At 44.7% G+C, this 20,949-nt stretch overlaps 1 protein-coding gene across 4 annotated transcripts in view; it reads right to left on the bottom strand.

Annotated features, from left to right (window-relative positions):
• Positions 1–20,949, bottom strand: part of ate1 (arginyltransferase 1) — a 107,714-nt gene that overhangs the window by 57,909 nt on the left and 28,856 nt on the right. For all 4 annotated transcript variants that reach the window (XM_080782376.1, XM_080782375.1, XM_080782374.1 and 1 more), the window contains 2 exons: positions 12,237–12,269; positions 798–979 (listed from right to left, as the gene is read on the bottom strand). In XM_080782376.1, coding sequence (XP_080638502.1) covers positions 798–979; positions 12,237–12,269 — 215 coding nt within the window. The remainder of the gene's footprint in view (positions 1–797; positions 980–12,236; positions 12,270–20,949) is intronic.

Below are 20,949 nucleotides of genomic sequence, written 5' to 3'. Positions count from 1 at the left end.
TGGTGAATAGCCATCATATTTCATAAATTATAAAAATGAAATGTACTTATCATTTCACCATGCAAGGATCTAAATGTCTCTATGTCTATTAACCCCGGTGTCCCTGTTTAGGCCATGCCATTCATTATAGGCTAACATTTTTAACCAGTACTACTACTGTAGTACTGTACAGTAGGTCCAACACAAAGGTCAGGTGATCTGTGAACATCATCATCTGCACGTTCTCCACAGCAGTGGTTCACAAACTTTTTAGCTCTAGATCCAAAAGAGAAATGAAGACGTTTGCCTGTGAAAATAGCCGATCTACAAGCTCACAACATGGCGCAAAGGTTCCTCAAGGTTGAGGGGGTTCCAGGTGGTCCTCAGCTAAATGATGGATAGTTGGTAACCAGCTGGACCCTTATAGATCTTCAACTCTTGAGAGAGTAAAATGAAACCAAATGGACCCCTGCTGGTCCATTTGGTTTCATTTTGACTCTCTCAAGAGAGAGTCTGCATTACTTAAATGTACAAGAAATCTACACAATTAGAGAATGTAGAAGAATCGTTAATTTCATCAAGGAAATGGAAATGGAATCTTATCCAACGGCTCAAATGCTGAATAAATAAAACCTTGGTATGAAAACGGTTGAAAACACCACTGCCCTACAGAAACAGAGAGAGGAGGAGGAGTAGGGCGACCGAACACTGACCTGAGGTCTGAGTATAGGAGCCCAGAGACAGAACACTGACCCGAGTGCAGAGACAGAACACTGACCTGAGGTCAGAGTATAGGAGCCCAGAGACAGAACACTGACCTGAGTGCAGAGTAGGAGCCCAGGGACAGCGAGGCGAAGTCGGGGTGGTAGTACAGGTACACCGAGGACACGCAGTGGGGCAGGATGTCGACCACGCCCACCGCCACGATGCGACCGTCCAGCCAGTACTGCTGGTGGAAGGAGCCGTAGCCCGCCTCTGGCCCGTCAGAAGGCGACTCCGCCTGGGTAAGGGGGAAGGGAATTGGTGTTGATTTTGAGAGCAACTTTTTAGATTTTAGTTTGAGTCATAGTATCTTGAATATTAGTTTATTTAGTTTCAGTCACATTTTAGTCACCTGGAATGTTTGACTAAATATTATACGATTTTAGTCGACTAAATCTACAGTTGATTTAGTCGACCCAAAATGTATTTTGGCGGGCCTTGATGCCGTCGTAAGGGCTGATTTTACACTTGCTGAAAATAGCCGATAGATCTGTAGATCAGCGTTATAGATCTTCTATTTTCAGCATGCAACCTGCAAGTGTAAAATGACCCTTCCTAACTAGTGTTTATTTGCTGACGAAATTGTCAATATATTTAGTCTTAGTTTTAGTAATCATAGTTTAGATTTCATTTAGTTTAGATTTAGTTTGTCGTCATAGTAATAGTTGATGAAATCAACACTAAGTTTTATTGTCACGTCACGTCAAGTAAAAAAATTGGTGAAATTTTGTTTTTGTGCATAAGTCCCATCGTGTTATATTTCAAAGAAAACAAAGAAAGGAAAGGAGAAGGGGAAGGAGATCAAGGAAGAAAGAAGAAAGTTTGAGCACTTTTTCCCAGCAAAAAGTACAGGGAAGTAAAGGGTTTCAGATTATTTGAAGCTTGTTTCACAAAAGCACACTCGGTGGGTCTCTCTTTGGGAGAGAGAGGGGGGGGGGGGGGGGGGGGGTCGGGGGAGAAGAGAGTGGTCTTTGGTTGCAGGTCAAAGCAATACCATGACTCAAGTGAACAATAAGTTTGTATGGAAAATATATAAATCACATACAAGGGAGGGGGGTAACTGGACTGTTTTCTTTTGGGGATCAACTTTCGTGCGCGCGCACGCACGCACGCATGCACGCACACACACCTGTAAGTTGATGTATTATAAGCCGGGCCCATTCCCTGGCAGGCCTCGCACATTAAGTGTGGGGGTGTACAGTAGCCTCACGCTCAGTCTGCTAATGGCTCCCAAATGTGGAGCGAGATCAGGAGCAGGGTGGGGGTAAACTAAAGTGTGTGTGTGTGTGTGTGTGTGTGTGTGTGTGTGTGTGTGTGTGTGTGTGTGTGTAAGGTGGGGGGAGTAACTAGCCGCAGAAACACACCAGGAGAGGCCCTTTTTTAATAAAAAGACCCTGCATGAGCAAAATCCATTTCACCAGCAAGCCAGCGGTGGACTGAAGCCAAGCTTTCCCCCCTATATGTTTGTGTCTGCTCACTCCATGTGTGCACCCAAGAATGTGCCTGAGTGTGTGTGTGTGTGTGTGTGTGTGTGTGTGTGTGTGTGTGTGTGTGTGTGCGCGCACACACTCCGAGTGTGTAGTCCATTAATAAAACAGTTAAAGGCTTGACACATATTACTTTTCTTCACCACGATCTGCACGCTGGCTTTTTCAATCAAGTCACTTTGACTTGCCATTTATCCACAGAGGGGTTAAGACTAGATGATGAGGAGGCGGGAGTTTAGGTTTTTAGAAGCCATTCTAAACCAGGGTATTTCGGGGTGTGTGTGTAGTGTGTGTGTGTGTGTGTGTGTGTGTATGTGTGTATGTGTGTGGTGTGTGTGTGTGTGTGTGTGTGTGTGTGTGTGTGTGTGTGTGTGTGTGTGTGTGTGTGTGTGTGTGTGTGTGTGTGTGTGTGTGTGTGTGTGTGTGTGTATGTGTGTGTGTGTGTGTGTGTGTGTGTAGTGTGTGTGTGTGTGTGTGTGTGTGTGTGTGTGTGTGTGTGTGTGTGTCCAAGTGTCTGCACGAGTAACGGGATCCCATTCTTTCACCAAGACCCATCTGGGCCCAGTTAAACACTGCAGACACTGCTAGTTATCACAACACCAGGAGAGCTAGCTTACTAATCCAGTGCACCCACTGAGCCCACACCCTGACCAAATTAAACCTGCGCACAGAAAAAAAAAGAAAGAAAACAGAAAGAAAAAAAAACACACAGCGCTCCCTGACCTCAAGTGGGCTGAGCACAACCAATGGGGTGCATCCTTGCCACATTCTTGCTTTAGCCCCCTCCGGAGGGACTGCTTAAAGCGGAGCTGGTAGTAAAAACAAAAGCTAGATCCTCCCCTCCAGCTCAGAGCCCCCCGGGGGACACCCAGGTCTGATTACCTTTGCCTGTCTGACACAATGCACACACACACACCAGGGATGCCTTCTCTCTCCCGAGTGTGTGGGTTGTTGATTAAAGTGGCAGTGTGCAGTGCCACATCAGAGGACATGTGATAGGAGAGAGAGAGAGAGAGAGAGAGGGTTTGGTCCACATTAAGTTGTGACCGACAGACCGCCTGCCTGCAGTGTTGCCAGATTGCGTGAGAGAAATAAGCAACCAGTTCTATGAAAACAAGCCCAAAAGAAGCGACTAGGGACTAGGCTATTTGAAAATATAACACAAATCTGGTATGGGGGTCCCTGCCACAAAATATGTTTAAATGTTGTAGGGTCCTTGGACATATACATTAATCTGGGGGTCCTTGACATGGAAATGTCACTCTGTGAGAATCACTGGCTAACGCAACATTAGGAAACAAGCCCAAATAAGCAACTACACTACAGCCCCCCCCAAAAAAACACAAGCCACAACTACAAATATTTACAAGCTACTTTAAAGTAGCTTGTTACAAGCCCATGGTCGCTTATAATAAGCGGACATGGCAACACTGCAGGCCGGGCAGGGAGGCGGCGGCCAGGCAGCGAGCACGGTGGGCGGGGTGTGAAACGGAGAACCGTTGGCCGTGCAGGGGTGAAGGAATGACGACGCCGGGGCCGCTGGCCCTCCGTCACCACATCTGGAGACGGAGGCTCTCTGGAACTTTCTGCTGCCATATAGGCCTGTCTGCGCCGCTGCATGCGTGTCTGGGGCCCGGGGGGGAAATGTCCGTCAGTGCAGGCAGGCGCCCCGTTAGTTTCTTGGCATCGCCCCCCCCCAAACGCCCCCCCCCCCCCCCCCCCCATTAAACACTGGAGGCTTTGTCAAGAGCCCCCCCCCCCGCCCGGTGTCATTTAGGAGTCGTCAGTAGAGAAGTGAGCGCATTGGGGGCTTATAATGTGTGTATGATGAGGAGGCGTGCGTGCGTGCGTGTAATAGAGGGAGAACGCCTGTGTTAACGGTACGATTGTTTTTGTGTGAGGGTGAATGCTGGTGATCAACTGGTAATAGCCGGGGCCATGTCTGTTTATACAGTGGTTCTCAGCCACCCACCCCCGTTCAAGGTCGATCTAGTCTTGACTGACCCGCGTGTCACCTCATAGGACAGCCTAATGGCTTTGTCCTTGTCACTTGTGGCAACAATCTAAACATTCCCCCATAGAAAAGAAATGCTTCAAACCACCCTCCCCGAGTCTGCACGGCAGGCCCAAATCACTCTCATATGGACCAGACATCAGTCTGGGCCTCGCTCTATCCAAACTCCTGTTTAGGGCAATATACAACAAGCATAAGGCAGTGTTGATTTTGTCGACTGAAACTACAACGAAAAATGTTCGTCCACTGGGGTGCATACTTAGTTTAGACTAGTCATTGGTTAGACATGGCTTAAGGTTAGGTTTAGGTGTGCTGCCCCGTGGGAGGTTAGGTTTAGGGTGAGGGTTTGAGATAGGTTGTAGTTGTAGGACTAATGACTGGTCTAAACAATGACTAGTCTAAACCAAAAACTGTCTAAACTAAGTACTGCACCCTCGTCGACTACATTTTTTCACAGACAAAAACTAAATGGAAACTAAATGAAAGCTAAGCTATGACTAAAACTGAGACTAAATACCGGTACTGTATATTGACAATTTTGTCGATAAAAAAAAACTTGACTAAAATGTTAGGAAGGGACTGAAACATTCCAGGTGACTAAAACTATTCAAAAAGACTGAGAAAAACTATAAATATATATATATATATATATATATATATATATATATATATATATAATTGTTCAAGGAGACACGCCCCTCCCATCAGGAACCTACTGTATATAGAGCGTCGCAGTCCCGCCCCCTTTCAGAACGACAAGGTCACCAGAAGAGAATTTCCCATTCATTTTTCCATAGACGTTTCAGAAAGTATTTATTTAAAGACTTGTACGTCTCGGACAAAGCCAACTCAGCTCCTGACAATTTTATTTTGGGCTGAACAAATAATTAGAAAGAAGAAAAAAAAGGGCAGGGTGTTTTTCTTCTTTCTAATTATTTGTTCGGCCCCCAAAACATTGTGTTTGTTGTCATGATTTGTCAGGAGCCGAGTTGGCTTTGTCAGAGGCTTAGAGGGCTTTAAAAAACTACTTTTTGAAACGTCTATGGGAAAAATGAATGGGAAATTCTCTTCCGTTCTGAGGGGGCAGGACTGCAACGCTATAATGCTACAGCAAGTCTAACTAGTGAAAGTCACTCTTTTTTTTTCTGTTAGTACGACAAAGTTTACCATTCAAGTCGGTGGACAGCCAAATAAGCAAGATATTGTAGCATAATAAAAGGCCAACAAAAAGTGCAACGGTGGCGTTCTTTCGCCTGGACTTGCGGGTATAATGCAGTTGTGATTTTAGCATCATGTCAAAATTGACAAGCTCGATCACGAGGAACAGACGTATACGATCACGCTAAATGACTCGCTCACTCACACACATACGAGGCCCGACTCGCTCACATACACATGCAAGGCCTGCAGGCATGTTGCTGGTCAAGCCATTCAGTAACGGCTCATTTAATCTGCTGAGGAAACGACACAATCTGATTACTCCCTCCATCAGTCTTCTGGAGAGACAGACTCACGATGCAGGCTGCTCTCACTGCCACACACAGCGCTGCCCCAGTGCCCCTTATAGTAGACATACCCCACACACACACAAACGTGTTCGTCAACTACCTTTTTCCAACGGATGAGAACTAAACGGAAACTAAATGTATACTAAGCTACGATGATAGTAAAACTAAGACTAAATATTATTGACAATTTTGTCAACAAATAAAAACTAGACTAACATCTTAGGAAGGGACTAGTGGGCAAGAGATCCAGTATAAGTCTTAATGTATATGTTGCATTCTGAAAATAGCAGATCTACAAGCTCACAACGCGTCGCTCACACAGTAACGAGTAGTATAACGAATTACTCTGCAGAAATACTAATATAATAACTATTTACTCCGCCAAAACACGCTTCGTTACTCGTTACAAATAAGTGTCATTTTTTTTTGTTCATTCGTTCAGTTATGCACTCATAGTAGGTTGTTGCATGGCATGCAAAAAAAGAACAGATCTACAAGCTATCAACGGGTAAAAACAGAGTTGCGTTGTATCTTGTAGATCCATTTGTGTTAGCCTGCGCAGTTATGACGCAGCGTATGCGTCTACGCGACCGTCTGCGTCTACGCGACCGTCTGCACTTGCTTCACTTCCAAACAACAGACAGAGACAGAGAGAAAGGCGGACCATGACAGAGAAATGTATCGGTATTATTTTGCATTCTTGTTTCTCAAAGATGCCAAGTATATTAATGTCCGTTGTAAACCATGCAGGCAAAACAGACTGGATTTGATCCGCCAGGACATTAAATTGAGAATTGGCTCGTCGCTTGAAGAATTGGCTCGTCGCTGGGTGTATGGTTAACCCTCATGCACAGTTGACATGGTCCATCAAAATACCTTTGAGATCCAATGTCAGACTGTCTCCAATCTGAGAACCCATCGGCAAATAAAGGAATAGCAGTGCCCTCTTTATCCTTGAAATTGGACGCGAGTCTACAGTCTGTCTTGAGAGACTAGGCTGCCTCAACATGGTCAGAGACTGTTGCTTTATTTTATTGTTTGTTATTTATGTATACAATATATACTACTGCCCGTTTTGAGATGCTGCAGCCATGTGTGTGCAGTTCAGATTCAGTTCCAAATGTGGAATATGCAGCAGAAAAAGACTAATGAGCCCTAGACTGTTGACTAAGCTAGTGCATTTTGCTAAATGCTTTTTCCAATCTTAAATGAAATAAATATAAGCTGATTCCATAATATGACAATGTTAATTATATCTGTTTTACCAAATTGACTTCTACTGTGGAAATCTCTTTTGAAATGTGATTTATTTGAATTCTGTCCCCCTTTTATGTTTTCTGCTTTCAACCGTTTTTAATTATGCTGCTGCCTGTCTTGGCCATGCAACTTTTACTCTCAATAGTGACTGAACCTGGTTAAATAAAAACAACAAAAGGTTATATGCCTTGTAAGTCGTTTCACTAGCAAGATCTTAGACAGACAGATTACTTGTACGCACAATGACACAAACCTGTTTCATGTAGAGTCCTTGCTGCTGCCAGATCATGACGCTAGGAACATGTGGCCACCATGACATGTGTATATACAGCAGGCTGCACATCTGCTATGCTACAGTATGTCAGGTGGCATGTCACTGATGTTCGTGCATCAGTGGCGACTGAATGAGGCCCAAACTGTTGTATTGCTTATAAAGTTAAACTCTTTCTACTTAGTTTGGTCCCAAAGGACTCAATAATGGTCGCCTCAGAATAGTTGACGCTATAGTTCACGTGGTTATTATAAACTCCTACCATGAGTGCAGCATCCGTCCTTTCAGGAGTCGGGGCGGACAATGTGTGAATGGTCGTTTGCCTTTCGGATAGACATTAAGAGCCCGTTCGAAAAGAGAAGAAAATTCAAATAAAAAATTACCCCAGTGCGCCCCACCGACTTCAAATTCGACACACACGTTCCACACCACCGCAAGGGGTGGAGTGGCCGGTGCCGAGTCCGTCGGATCAACGGTTGTCCAGAACCGCCCCAAAAAGGCTTCTGCCCAGGCTCTGGACAGGGCCCCTGCCCAGGGTCCATATCTGGACATAATTCTGACGTCTGCATTATACTCCATACAGTATTTGGGCGTGCCTGACAAAGAACTCCATATATGGGTATAAAAGGGACACAGACATAATATCTGAGAGGGGCATTCATTTCCAACTTGCATCGTTCCAAGTAACAGGCACCGCTTAGAGGCCCCACGGGCACCGCTCTAGTATGTAAAATATATGAGAGAGAGAGAGAGAGAGAGAGAGAGAGAGAGAGAGAGAGAGAGAGAGAGAGAGAGAGATAGACACGTGGAAGAACACTGACAGCTGATGCTAATTACTCCAACTGTTTCAGCACGAAGCCCCTGTAATTTTGGTGAAATTAAACACAGCAACAAACAAATAAGTGAAGACAAGCAGCGTTAATTAGCCGCATTTGGAGGTGCAGTATGGTGCAATTGTGAACGTAATCGTCCCAACTGCGTTTCTTGCATACGTTTGTATAAATGCACGCTTACACGTGAGCCGACGAACCACACACAGTATACTCTCAGTCCATGTGGTATGCGACTGCGTGTGCGTGTGTATGCGTGTATTTTAATAGCACTCTGATTGGAGACAGATGGAAATCAACACGCAGTGGTAGCGCCGGACAGCCATGCATGCATACTTCCAGTGAAATAGAGAGCAGTTGGACAGAGACTTAAGAAGACAGAGTGTGGATCACAGAAGGAGGAAAAAAAAGAAAAGAAAGGAAAAAACAACACAAAACGATTTTTTTTCAGAGAGGAGGCCACTGAAATCAAAGCCTGAGAGGAGCTGACAGAGGGTAGGCAGGCTGTGCGAGGAACTGTAATAGCGTGCGTGTACGTACAGACTAGAGCAGAGTAATTCGGCGCGTCTGGCCGCCAGCCTTGACGAGGTGATAAAAGCTTGTTTCCTATAAACACTAACGATGTTCATTAGTGGAGGCCTGAGGGGACCCACTGGGCAACGCGGGGGGGGACACTGTATGTGTGTACGTGTGTGTTCAATTCTATTAAAGTGGTGCTTTTAAGCACCCATCCCACGTCTAATTGCTGGTGTAATTGCCCTGACCCAGCGGTTCACACTAGGTCCTCCCCGATGGCTACAGATGACCAGGCATGTTTCTGTGGCGGTATCCGTGACTTCTGGCTGCACGCGCACATCGCAGACTGATCACACAGTACCGCCGGCGCTTAGTTCAAGCATGAACCCATGAAGACCTGAGACCAGATTCACCTAATGTCTTCTAAATACTGTCAGTTCTCGGGGGGGAAAACCTGTTTCTATATCAGTTCTTCTCAAAGCTTTTCATGTCAAGGACCCCCAGAATGATATGTACAGAATTCGTCTGCCGACCTCTCAAAATATTTTGTTCAAGGGACCCCCAGAAGCAAATATTTGAGTTAAAAACGTTTGCTGTGAAAGAATGAATATATATATATATATATATACACACACACACACACACACACACACACACACACACACACACATATATATATACATATATATACACACACACACACAAAGGTGTGCATGTTTTCACAATAAATAAATAAATAGCGGATCTACAAGCTCGTAGTGCGGCACTCTGCAATCGTGAAATATTCTGTGACGACTTAAAACGCAAGTAATACAAAAAACTAAAAAAAAACGTATATATAACTTAAATATTTCAAAAAGTGTAAAACATGTGAAAAGCAGTGTGCACCAGAAACATGTCACTTATATTGATCTAGTGGTTGGTGAGATTAGCTCCACACACAGACCGAACAACCCTACAGAGCTATGCTGTAACACTCCCTGATGAAGTCTAATATGATCATGCTATTACAATAAAGGCGTTTGTGTTTTTGGCATTTCTGATGTCAAATAAATTATGAACTGGATTCTGTGTTGAATCTTGCTAACCAGAAGTGAAGTGAAAAAAATATCACACTTGTGTGAAGTGAGGGGCACTCTTATCATCATACATCCTCACTTTTCTGTCCTCACATTCCGTGCTCATCCAATCAAATCATGGCTATGGGGTACACACAAACGCACAAAGCTGGGCAAAAAAGAATAATTCTGTACTACCAGTCTACCACTTCTAAACAGTATACTTTTTCCCCTTTACTAGAGTGCTAAGCCATCTGTTTTGATGACATAGTGATGCCAGTGGAGCTGCCCAATCAGGCTCTCTTTCTCACATGCGCGCACACACACACTCGCGCGCGCTGTGTCGCTGTCTGTCAAAGCTAACAGGAGAAGACTGGTCTCAAAAGGCCTCGTCTTAAACACAATCTGGACAGCACATTTCTCTCCTCCCCATTCCTCTCTGCAACACAACCCCCCCCCACCATCCCAGTAAAGACGGGGCTAAATAAAACTGCAATATGAAACAATACTCACTTCCTGAATGCCTCAGACCCCCCCCCCCCCCCCCCCCCCCCCCCAGCTGAAGGGCTCTTGAAAGGAGAGAAAATGTTGGGGGGGTTGGGGTGACAGGGGGCTTAAGAGTGATTTATACTTGGTTGCACGTCAGTGTCGCACAGTGAAAATAGTCGATCTGCACGCTTACAAGCAAGGCTGTCGAATACATAACTGAACCTCTAATAATTGTCATCTTTTGGGGGGAAAATGCATGTGTCATTGATGTCTTATAGTGACAGTTCAACCACAGCAGAGCATGCTCATTGCTGATGGTCTTTAATGAATTGGATTTTTATAGCGCTTTTCCAAGTGCTCAAAGCGCTTTACAATGGTTCATTCATTCATACAGTACATTGGGAGGTGAAGCGGCAAACAGTCGACGCCAGCGTCCTCACTTCCCACATTCACACACCAATGGTGGCGAGCTCACACCGACCGACTCATTGGAGGCAATGTGGTTCAGTGTCTTGCCCAAGGACACTTCGACATGTGGACAGGAGGAGCCAGGACTCGAACCGCCGACCCAGGGATCATTGGACGACCTGCTCTACCTCCTGAGCCACAGCCACCCTTTGAGTCTCGGAGTCTCTGGATAACCTATGTTCTGTGTGTACACCAAGCCCCCCGAACGGCTGTCCAACCAACGTTGAAGCTGCCAAAATCTACTGGCCAAAAGTGGACGGATGTTCAGTGATGTCATGTGTGTCAACCGTGGTCTCAAATTTGAGACCACAACTCAACTCCCACAAGCCTTCCGGCAGTCTTCTGGATGCTTCAAAACGCCACTGAGCAACTTCTATTGAAATGAATAGCAGGTGGTCCGCACCCTATCCTTTATGACTATATGGTGTGCACGCACACACTGAACAGAGATTAGCCTCTCGTCCATCCAATTCTGAACAAGCCAAATCACATTCCACGTTCATAACATAATAGAAAAACTACAACGTGTTCCCCGTGATTGAAGTGACGTGATATTTGTTTTAGCTGTCTGGTGTGAATGCACCTTAAAAATACTTTACTCACAAAAACGGCATGTTGCGGTAATACTGGTTTTGGTGGAGAAACCCCCGTCTTTGAACAGATCATGGACAACTACAGTTATTAAAAAAAAAAAAATCCAGCACAGCAGCGTAAATTAACACAATCCCCTGCAAAAAACATAGCCTGCGGTCATTTGTCGTTGTATAAACGTGTTTGATCCGATCTAGTGGAAAGGCTACTCACATTAGCTTCGGATGGCTATCTGTTGTTAGCTTAGACACTGGACTGTGCCATCTTGGTTGCACACACGCTTTCAGTCGCTTTAGACTACAAATGCCCCTCCCACACGGTATTTCTGGTCAAAACAACGCTTACTGCACGGAGCCTGGCGGTCGCAGTTATGGCACCGGCCTGTACTTCAAGCTCCAGGCAGAGAACAACAACCGGTCGAGAGTCAACACAAACCATTAAGCTGACACAACATCTGGTCGCAGTGTTTTGGATCTTCAAAATAAGGGTTGAACGGGTGATATCCTGGCATATAGTAATCACTCTATAATTACTCACGGCGGGGATTGTGTTAAATACTAGAGCGGTGCCCATGGGCACTGGCCATCTTGGAACGATGCAAGTTGGAAATGCACGCCCCACCCAGTTATTATGTACTAACTAGAGTACTAGACCGATGCCCGGTTGTAGAGCACAGAATCGGTAATGATGGAAGTTTGAGATCCATTGGACAAATATGTTTTTATGTGAGGTGTGTGGCATTGGCAGTGGAACCCTGGTGCACAGTTAAGACCACTTTTGCATTTGGTTCATTCAGAACTATATGCTGCTGAAAATGTTTATAAGAATAACAACTTTATTTGTATAGCACCTTTCATACACTTAAATAGTAGGATGGCAGAAAATAATTGGCAGCATGTTGGAAGCATTTATGTCCAGCTAATATGCACAGGAAAACCCGTAGAGGGGAGACGTGAAAAAATAAGTATTTCCTTTGATACTCGACAGAAGAACAGGAGTACATTACCTCTAGTGGAGAGTCGCAGAGAAACCTCCGGAACTGTGTAGGCAGTGAGCAGCACAGACGGTAAGAAAAAAAAGAGACAGAAAAAAAGTTAGTTACAGGGGTCACCAGCTCTTGAAATTAATGAAAACCATGTATTTCTTAGTACAGTTTAACCCTCCTATGACTCTGCTTGTTCAGGTGTTAAATATCAAATAGACCCAATTCAGAGACGGCCATAAAACAGGATGACTGTATTTACACAAATGAAAACATTTAGCCCATCAAGTTGAGGTTCACAGTCCAGGGAGGACACACACACACACACACACACACAGCTTAAATAAGATGTGTTGCCATTGTCAAAATGGCCTTCTCCCTTAGCACACATTAAACAACACAGCGGATCTCAATTACTCTGTCTTTAAATGAAATGTTCACATTTCTCTTTACTCCTTATCTACACTTCCATCCCTCTCTTTATCGGTTCTAGGGTGAAAGCAGTGTTTACGGACGTGCCGAGCCGACCTGCAGGACTGGAGGAGAAGTGTTCCATGTTTAGGTCAAAACGAGCCTGTAATGAGAACCAGCAGGGCCACGGTGGAGCGCTGACGGGCGGCCATGAACTGACACACACACGCACACACACACACACACACACACACAAACACACACACACACACACACACACACTTTGCCAACTGAGAGTGTTGCTCTCTCAGACAAGCATGCCGTTTTTAATCTTCACTTTTAGTTATGCCACGAAATGCAACAATTTAATTTGTCATCCACTTGTGTAACTTGGGCTCCAAACCTCCTAGTAGAAGAGGAGGAGAAGGGGGGGCTCTTACAATAACACAAAGGAACATAAACACAAGAGACAGGGGGTTCCAGACAGAACCTCATAAGACAGAAGGAGGGGGTATGCAATAACATAACGCTACACTGTCCATAAAAACGGGAAGTATTTATGTAAGCTGCTCGGTTAAGGGTTACAAACCAATGGTTGCCGCCATTTAGTGGGCTTCTCTCTTGACCCTGTCCCTTCTCTCCCTCTTCTTTCCTTTACTTCCCATGAAAAAAACCCAAAGCCAGTAAACATAGATTGGCTGTCCAGCTTCCTGGCTTCCCTCCTGTTTTGATTGCTGCTGGTTTGGAATTGGGCCAGTCTGTCAGAAAGAGCCCCGTTCAATCGCCTAACTTATGTTGCCCTCCATACTGGTCTATAAAGGTCAACTACCATAAGACCATCTATGCTCTCTTTTAACCGTTTTGGCAGCCAGGATTAATTCATTTGCTGTAATTCACGCCAGGACTTCCCCCCGCTTTACCCTTATTTTGAAGAGCCAAAACCCGCTACCGGATGTTACTTTTGTTACTTACACTGTATGTGGTGTCAGACCACATCCGGATGTGCCGCTCGGCGATCAGAAAAGACTACCGCGACGACAACAGCCTTGTTTTAAAACCTTGTTTTGACCAGAAATGCCATCTGGGACAAGGAATTGGAGATGAAGGCGATCGAAAGAAACAAGAGAGTGGCCGCGAGTGCGTGCAAAATTCAAGATGGCGCGCTCCATTGCTGTTGACAACCTCACCTAGCAACCCAATGCTAATGAAAGTACCATTATGACTTGATGCCTTACATCTACAGCAGGGTTCCCCAATAGGGGAGGGGGGTCCCAGATATAAATGGCATTAAATGGGGGTCAGTAGTCTATGCATATCAAACTGGGCATCCTTTTCAAATGGGGTCTTGCCCTGAAAATGAATTCTCAGGGCAAGGACTCGACCTCGACCTTGCACGTGCGGACTCGGCCCCCAGCCTGGTACCCTAGTCAAAATATTGCCCTTGAGGAAAATTAATTGGGCAACCCTGATCTACAGAAATGGCTGTAAGCGTGTTAAGCCCTCTAAATCTAAAGAGCTTGAGGACTGGCAAAGAGCTCGCCAATCCTCTATTTCTAGTTTTTCTACTATCCCCTCTGACACCATCACTATTCATAATAGGAAAAATACTGGCCATATCAATGGCTTCAGTCCAAGCCAATTCAAGTGGTTCTACCTACATAATGACAAGAACATCACTCTGGTCACTGAAGTGGCCAAGGAGTTGCTGTAACTTCAATTATATGCACTATTTTCTACCGTTGGGTGTGTGTGTGTGTGTGTGTGTGTGTGTGTGTGTGTGTGTGTGTGTGTGTGTGTCTAGCAGCAGAACCAATAATAGTGATGGCCGAAAGCACGGTTGACTGGGTGGGACAGTCCTGGCTTAGGTGCAAGTCAAGCCTCCTGCCAGGAATACAGACTCCTCCAAGAGAATGTATGACTCAGAGAGGGTGAGGGTGTATTGTGTGTATGTGACTGCCACAGTTAATGTGTGTTTTGGTGACATTAATGCACAGTGCCTCAGTATAGGGCATGCTCTGGAAGACAGGGCCAACGAGTGATACCCTGTCAACTGGCATTTCTCTGTTTCTTGTTCTCCTGAAGTAGACACACACACACACACACCCGCACACACACACACATCAAAGTCAAACAAGGAAGGTTTGGTTTGTAGTCAGAAAAGCAGACCGACTGTACATTATTGTATTTTTGCAGAAGCCATACGGTTTCATTTTTGTTGTGATGCAAGGCTTTACACTACAGTCTACATAAATGTGCACAGCTTTAACTGAGGGGGGGGCGGGGGGGGCGAGGGGGTGTATACGCTATAAAACTCACAAACCTTGTCCCCTGCAGTGCCAAATACAAGATGCCACACACACACACACACACACACACACACACACACAGCAGAACTCTATCCAATTGAGGATGTTTTTTATAGCTATAGTTATAGTGCTCACAGTGTTAACAGACCTTTAGTTGTGGAATGTTGCAAGCAGAATCCAAGGAATCACCAGGGTGAGAATAGCATTTCTTAAGACATATATGGGCAGAAACCAATGCGAATGTGTGGGGTTAATTGGATGTTGTGTAAATGATCTATAGCGTTTTTTGTTAAACCAACACAGGCCGTATGGAATATCAACAAGGCGTTTGATGCGCACTGTCAAATGGTTGTCACATGACTTGAATTTGGTGAAGGAGAGTAAAAATGTATAAGTGAAAATAGCATTTGGCTCTGCTTTGGGTAGAAAGCCCTCAAGTTATTAAAATGTTGGGTCTGTTAAAGTAGTAGCAAAAGACATGTTTTGGAAGTGTCTTCCTTGGGTTTATTTGCTGCATGCATGGAAAGTTTGTTGATGAGCAGTTTGAGAGATCAAGTCCGAAGTCCGGACTTGCATACACAAAACGGGCAAAAACATCTTCCCAAGCCTGGCAGAGATAATTAATCAAATGGGGTAAAACAGTAAAAATCACACCCATGTGAAGTGAGGGGCGGTCTTATCATACGTCATCTCACATCATCTCATTCTGGCCAATCACAATTTGCGTACTCACTTTTGTCTTCAAGGTTTGTGATTACACTTTTGTCTTCAAGGTTTGAGATTACACTTTTGTCTTCAATGTTTGTGTTACTTTTGTCTTCAATGTTTGTGATTACACACTTTTGTCTTCAATGTTTGTGTTACTTTTGTCTTCAATGTTTGTGATTACACACTTTTGTCTTCAATGTTTGCGTTTACACAGACCCTCAAAGCTGGACATAGGAGGGGCTAGCACCTCCCAAAAATGTTGGTCTGCAATGCCTTACTCTGGTCTTACTCTGCATCAATCCTGTATTCATATATTGCATTATTTACTAGATTACTGCGACAATGTAGCAGCCATTAAGCAAGAGTTTAGTCGACGCTCAACGGTGATCTTTTTTTTCCCCCTCCACACTCAAAGAGCTTAAGTACAATCCTACCTATGACACATCTGAACTCAAGACTAAATGAGTTGTTTTCCACTCTTAAATTTGGAGTGGCAACTGCTGTGCCAGTAAAGAAATGACCAAATAAACAGTAAATCCTCTTAAAGCCAATTATAGCTGTGGGGCACAAACAAAGTACTCCATTACAACTGTCAAATAATTAAGCAGTTCAAGAAAGCAGTGGACAACAGCGATGGCTATTAGATGACATCATTTACAGAGGACACGCTCAAACACTGGCTGCAGTGTCTGGCAACCTGGGAATAAACAGTTAGTCCAACGTTACATTTACCACATTCACTAGGGGTGTAACGATGTAGTAACTGCATTGAAACAGCCATTTTAATTTCAAGAATCAAAGTATATCGAAAACTGCAACATTGACTTTGTATCGTATTCTATGGTTTTGCAATGAAAATATAATCGATTGAATCAATACTAAGTACTTGTGCTATGTATTTAGTCATTTCAGGAAGAAAAAATAAAAAGCAGGGATTAATTACTTTTCCATTCAATATCCCTACACTTGGTCTATCGATAAATGTGTGTATTCTCTGTGTTCATGTCAAGGTACAGGTTTGTCCATGCGTGTTCAAATATATTGTAATGTCTATGCATTTGCCAGAGAATAACCATTTACATACAGTGATCATTTTTCCCCAGAGTGTTTGAAGTAAGAGTAAAATGGCCACTATTTGAACATGACTCGTTACTGCATGATTCAGGTGTATGTACAGTATGTGCATAGTTATAAATTAGGGCTGCATGATATGGAGAAAATGTCATATCTCAGTATTTATGCCAAATACTGCGATATTAATACTATATTACCATTAATATGTCATATTCTATATTTTAAGTGTTGCAACATTGAAAACTAAACAATTATTCAAAAAAGTGAGTTCGCTAACGCACTGGACCAGGGCTAGCAACAACGAAACGTAGCACAGTCGTCGTGACCAGTAGGGATACGACTTGGTATCGGCTCGTCTTATGCCTTCTCTTTCCTAATCTGTTGCCAGGTGCTCATCAAGGGGGTGGGGAGGCCTCTGGGAGCCAATTGTACCCACAGAGCCCTGAGCGGAGCAGGCACGGCAGTTTTCCACCGCCGTGTCCACACACAGTCCTTGGCCAGACCATGGGAAGCTCCCCTGGAGCCTGGCAGGGCTGCCCCCTACCACCACCACCACCACTCTGGCCACTGATGCAGAGCAGAGCACGGCGACCTTGGCCAGCAGACATACCAATACACAAACACGCCAACAAACAAACGTCCAGACTCTCTAGTGGCTGTATGTAATGCTTAGGCATGGACTGCAGTCACAGAGCCGCGTAGGCAGCAAAACGGACAAACATTCTGTTGCACAGTGCCTCACAGTGCCTCACAATTAAAACACAAACAGGCCTGGACATGGAGCCGTGTTCAGTAGAGATGGCCAATGTAATTGTTGTGGCAATATATCGCGATATTTTATTTCCCCAATACTGTATACTGTAGATACTCCAGGCCGTAGTATTGTGATTCTATTGTGATGCAAAAGTTCCTGGAGTGGTATAAAACGACGTTATGGCGTTGACAGCGCATACATCCAAACAGAAAAGTCCTATAATCCGATTGCATTAAACAATGTTAACGACATTAAACTCACTTTATGCATGCGCATACCCTAGTCTAGTCTATAGCTAGTTTGCCTTCCAGTGATGCATCTTAATACATATCACATTATGAATTGCATCGCAATATATTGTGATACAATGGTACCGTGACCCAAGTATCGTGATGCGCATACAGACATTCATCCTTAACACATGGAGCCCATCACTTCCTCTCCCAACTCTCCCTTTCCTATAATAAACACTCATCTGTGTACTATTAGGAAAGCAAGCAGTCCTCTCGGACACACGTGCACAGACACACACAAAGCTCACTCTGTAAAGCGCACACACATGAACACTAATATGCTTGAAGAAGTCTCATGTGGCTACTAAGTGCTGACCTCTATACCGCCGTCCGTTTAGTCAGACACACATTAAATTAATTTTCATGCTAATATACTGCACCACTAATAATCGGAATGCTAGCTTCAGAATAAAAATGTTAACACCTTAATCGTAAGAGTCATGATCTGTTCGTAAGTCATTTTCGACCTGGTCAAGAGGGGGTGGTTTAAACCTTGTGAATGATAATCCATTCAACGGGTGTGTTGAATAAGCATAGAAACACTAATTCTGATCGTTTCTCTCAGGTTGGAATTATTTCTGTGCACGTTTGCCCCATATGGGTGTAACGGTGAGTGGCCAATAGCTACAAGCACCTCACTTACATGTATATTATTATCAGAGAACCGGGGTTACAAGCATTACCTTAAATTACATTTCAAATATTCGTCAAATACCGCGATTAACTGCATGCATAGGGACACACATAGCTGCGTAATGGAGCGGAGGCACCGCTCAAAAAGTCATCAGCGAGAGAAAATAAACAAAGTGCTTTGACCTCTGACCTAAGAGGAAATGGAGGGGGTTCTGTCGGAACTGTTCAGTAACCAGCTAAACAGAACGTTACCCAACGTTATGGAACCTCCGGGGTATTTTAGCACGATCCCGCTTTCAAAAATCATCCTGACAAATAACGCGTGTAATCTATGCATGTCATTCTTTCCATTCATGTTATTCCGTTTGTATTGATGATTTTCAGTCCTTTTCTTCCCCTTTCCCCACCAATACCGACAGAGTACCAAGCTTGTGTCACATGTCTTGGTTAGGGCCCCGGCCATCAGGAAGCGTAAATACAGATTTAAAGGGATTTGTTTGCCCGAAAATGAATGCCACATGTGCAGGAACTCAGTCACGGCTCAGCACAACAGTTAAGACCAATAAGTGTGAGTGAAAGAATGTGTGTGTGCGTGTGTGCGCGCAGTTTTTGCACATGTGTACATGCAGGGTAAGTGTGTCTGAACTCTGAATAATTGCGTGTATGTGTGCTCGCGCACAGTGGAGTTGAGGAAAACATGATTGGATGTGTAAGGAACAAGGTCTGGCTCGCTTCCAGTCAATGGCATGACAGGAAATGCATACAGCCTTAAACAAACAAAGCTTTACCACTATAGGACAACATTCTGTCTTGCGAATAGCATAATCTTGACAGGATAATTTGACAAAGGACAAATGTGCACAGTCACACACACACACGCCTTTACACACAGTGGCATGCAGTACACACTATGTGCACACGCACACACACACACAGTGCTGGCCCAGAACCAGCACTGACGAACAGCATGCCAGATTGTGTCCCTAGGTAATACCGTAATGGATTAATAAATACCTCCACAAACGCTAAATGACCAAACTTCCTAGGTAGCAGCAGGCATGGCAAGCAACCAAAACCTCAAAGTTCCATCACTGCTTTAACAATACATTTTCCATCCCTTCAGTAAAACAGTAGGATGGGATGGGGTGTTTGTGTGTGTGGGGGGGGAGCTTCTGGGAAGAACATGAATATGACAAACGGATAAAACTTCACTGGGCAGAAGTGGAGTCTCAAACTGAAGTACAGTGCAATAAATCGAGTTTTGTTTAATACATTGAGTGCCACCTGGTGGACAAAATGGGTAGCGCTTGGGTGCAACGTGATGAGAAGCAATTCCACTATGACGCGAGTCCGGTTTTGGATTCCATCTTGGACGCTAAAGCAATAGCATCAATGCTAGTGAGTTAAAGTGAGGGCAATCCTTGCTCTAGAAAACGGCAATGTTCCAATCGCGATCACTGGATAATCAGAAAGGACCTCTGAAAATTGCAGATCTGTTCAAAACCATGGAAAGCTAATGGAGTTCCAAAAATGAAACACAGCGAGGCTTTCTTATATCGATATCAAACTTAAGACGAGCCAACTCGTCATGAGCGCCCAGCGTAAATTAATTTATAGGACGGGTATACCCGTGATTAGCGACAATGTGTTAACGGGAACAATTAGGGCTTTTCAGTGCATTGCACATGGGAGGATGGCCCAGGATCTGAACTATAATGTGAACATGCAGGACCGGTCACGCCAAGAGCAATGCACAACGTCTCTACGGGCAGTATTAATGCCATCCAATAGTAGAGGGGTGTTGATAATAGTCACTACCAGGGGGATGGAGGTCTCGTGTGGTGGCTCGTGTGTGTCTGTCAGAGCAGGCTTTAAGGCCCTACCCCCCAGGGGAAGCTTGAGTTACCACCAACACCCCCCCCCCCCCTTAGACACTTAACCCAATCTCCCTCCCCTTTCCCCTCCGCTACAGTGGAACAACCACAACTATTGTCTGCCTCCTGTCTCTCGCTCTTTGTGGCGCAAGGAAAGGAACACGACTGAAATAAATAATACATCTCACATTGAAGTGAAATCTACAATATTATGATTTTAATCAATCCCTGTCAAAAGAATAAACATAAGAGACCGCCTGTGGTATGTGGAGTCTAGAGTGGGTTTCTTTTAATGGTAGAGGTATTGGCGGGTGTGTGTGTGTGTGTGTGTGGGGGGGGGGGTTAGACTGCGTGGAACCACCACCCCGAGGTCAATGTCAGACAACCTGAAATCACTGTGCGGTCGTACGGGGGGGCGGACGGAGGGGCTACACTGGGGACGGAACTGTAACGCAGCTATAGGTGGCTGCACCGACAATTCGTGTGGAGTTCCATATTTAGTGGGGTTTTTTCTGACGGTGAGGCGAAGGCCTGCGTAAACCCGGCAGTCACATGGAAAAATAAGAGCTCTCACGTAAAAAAACATTCACGCACAACTTGCTCACCGCAGCCAGGTTCCACTGATTATAAGTGGCAGCGTACCGCTGCGGAGCCAATTCCGTCCCCAGTGTAGCCCGGCCCTTA

Source organism: Protomyctophum bolini, assembly GCF_963924005.1.
Source record: "Protomyctophum bolini genome assembly, chromosome: 14".
Taxonomy (NCBI): domain Eukaryota; kingdom Metazoa; phylum Chordata; class Actinopteri; order Myctophiformes; family Myctophidae; genus Protomyctophum; species Protomyctophum bolini.
Note: the sequence above shows the minus strand (reverse complement) of the source record. Positions and strands in the feature narration are given on the sequence as shown.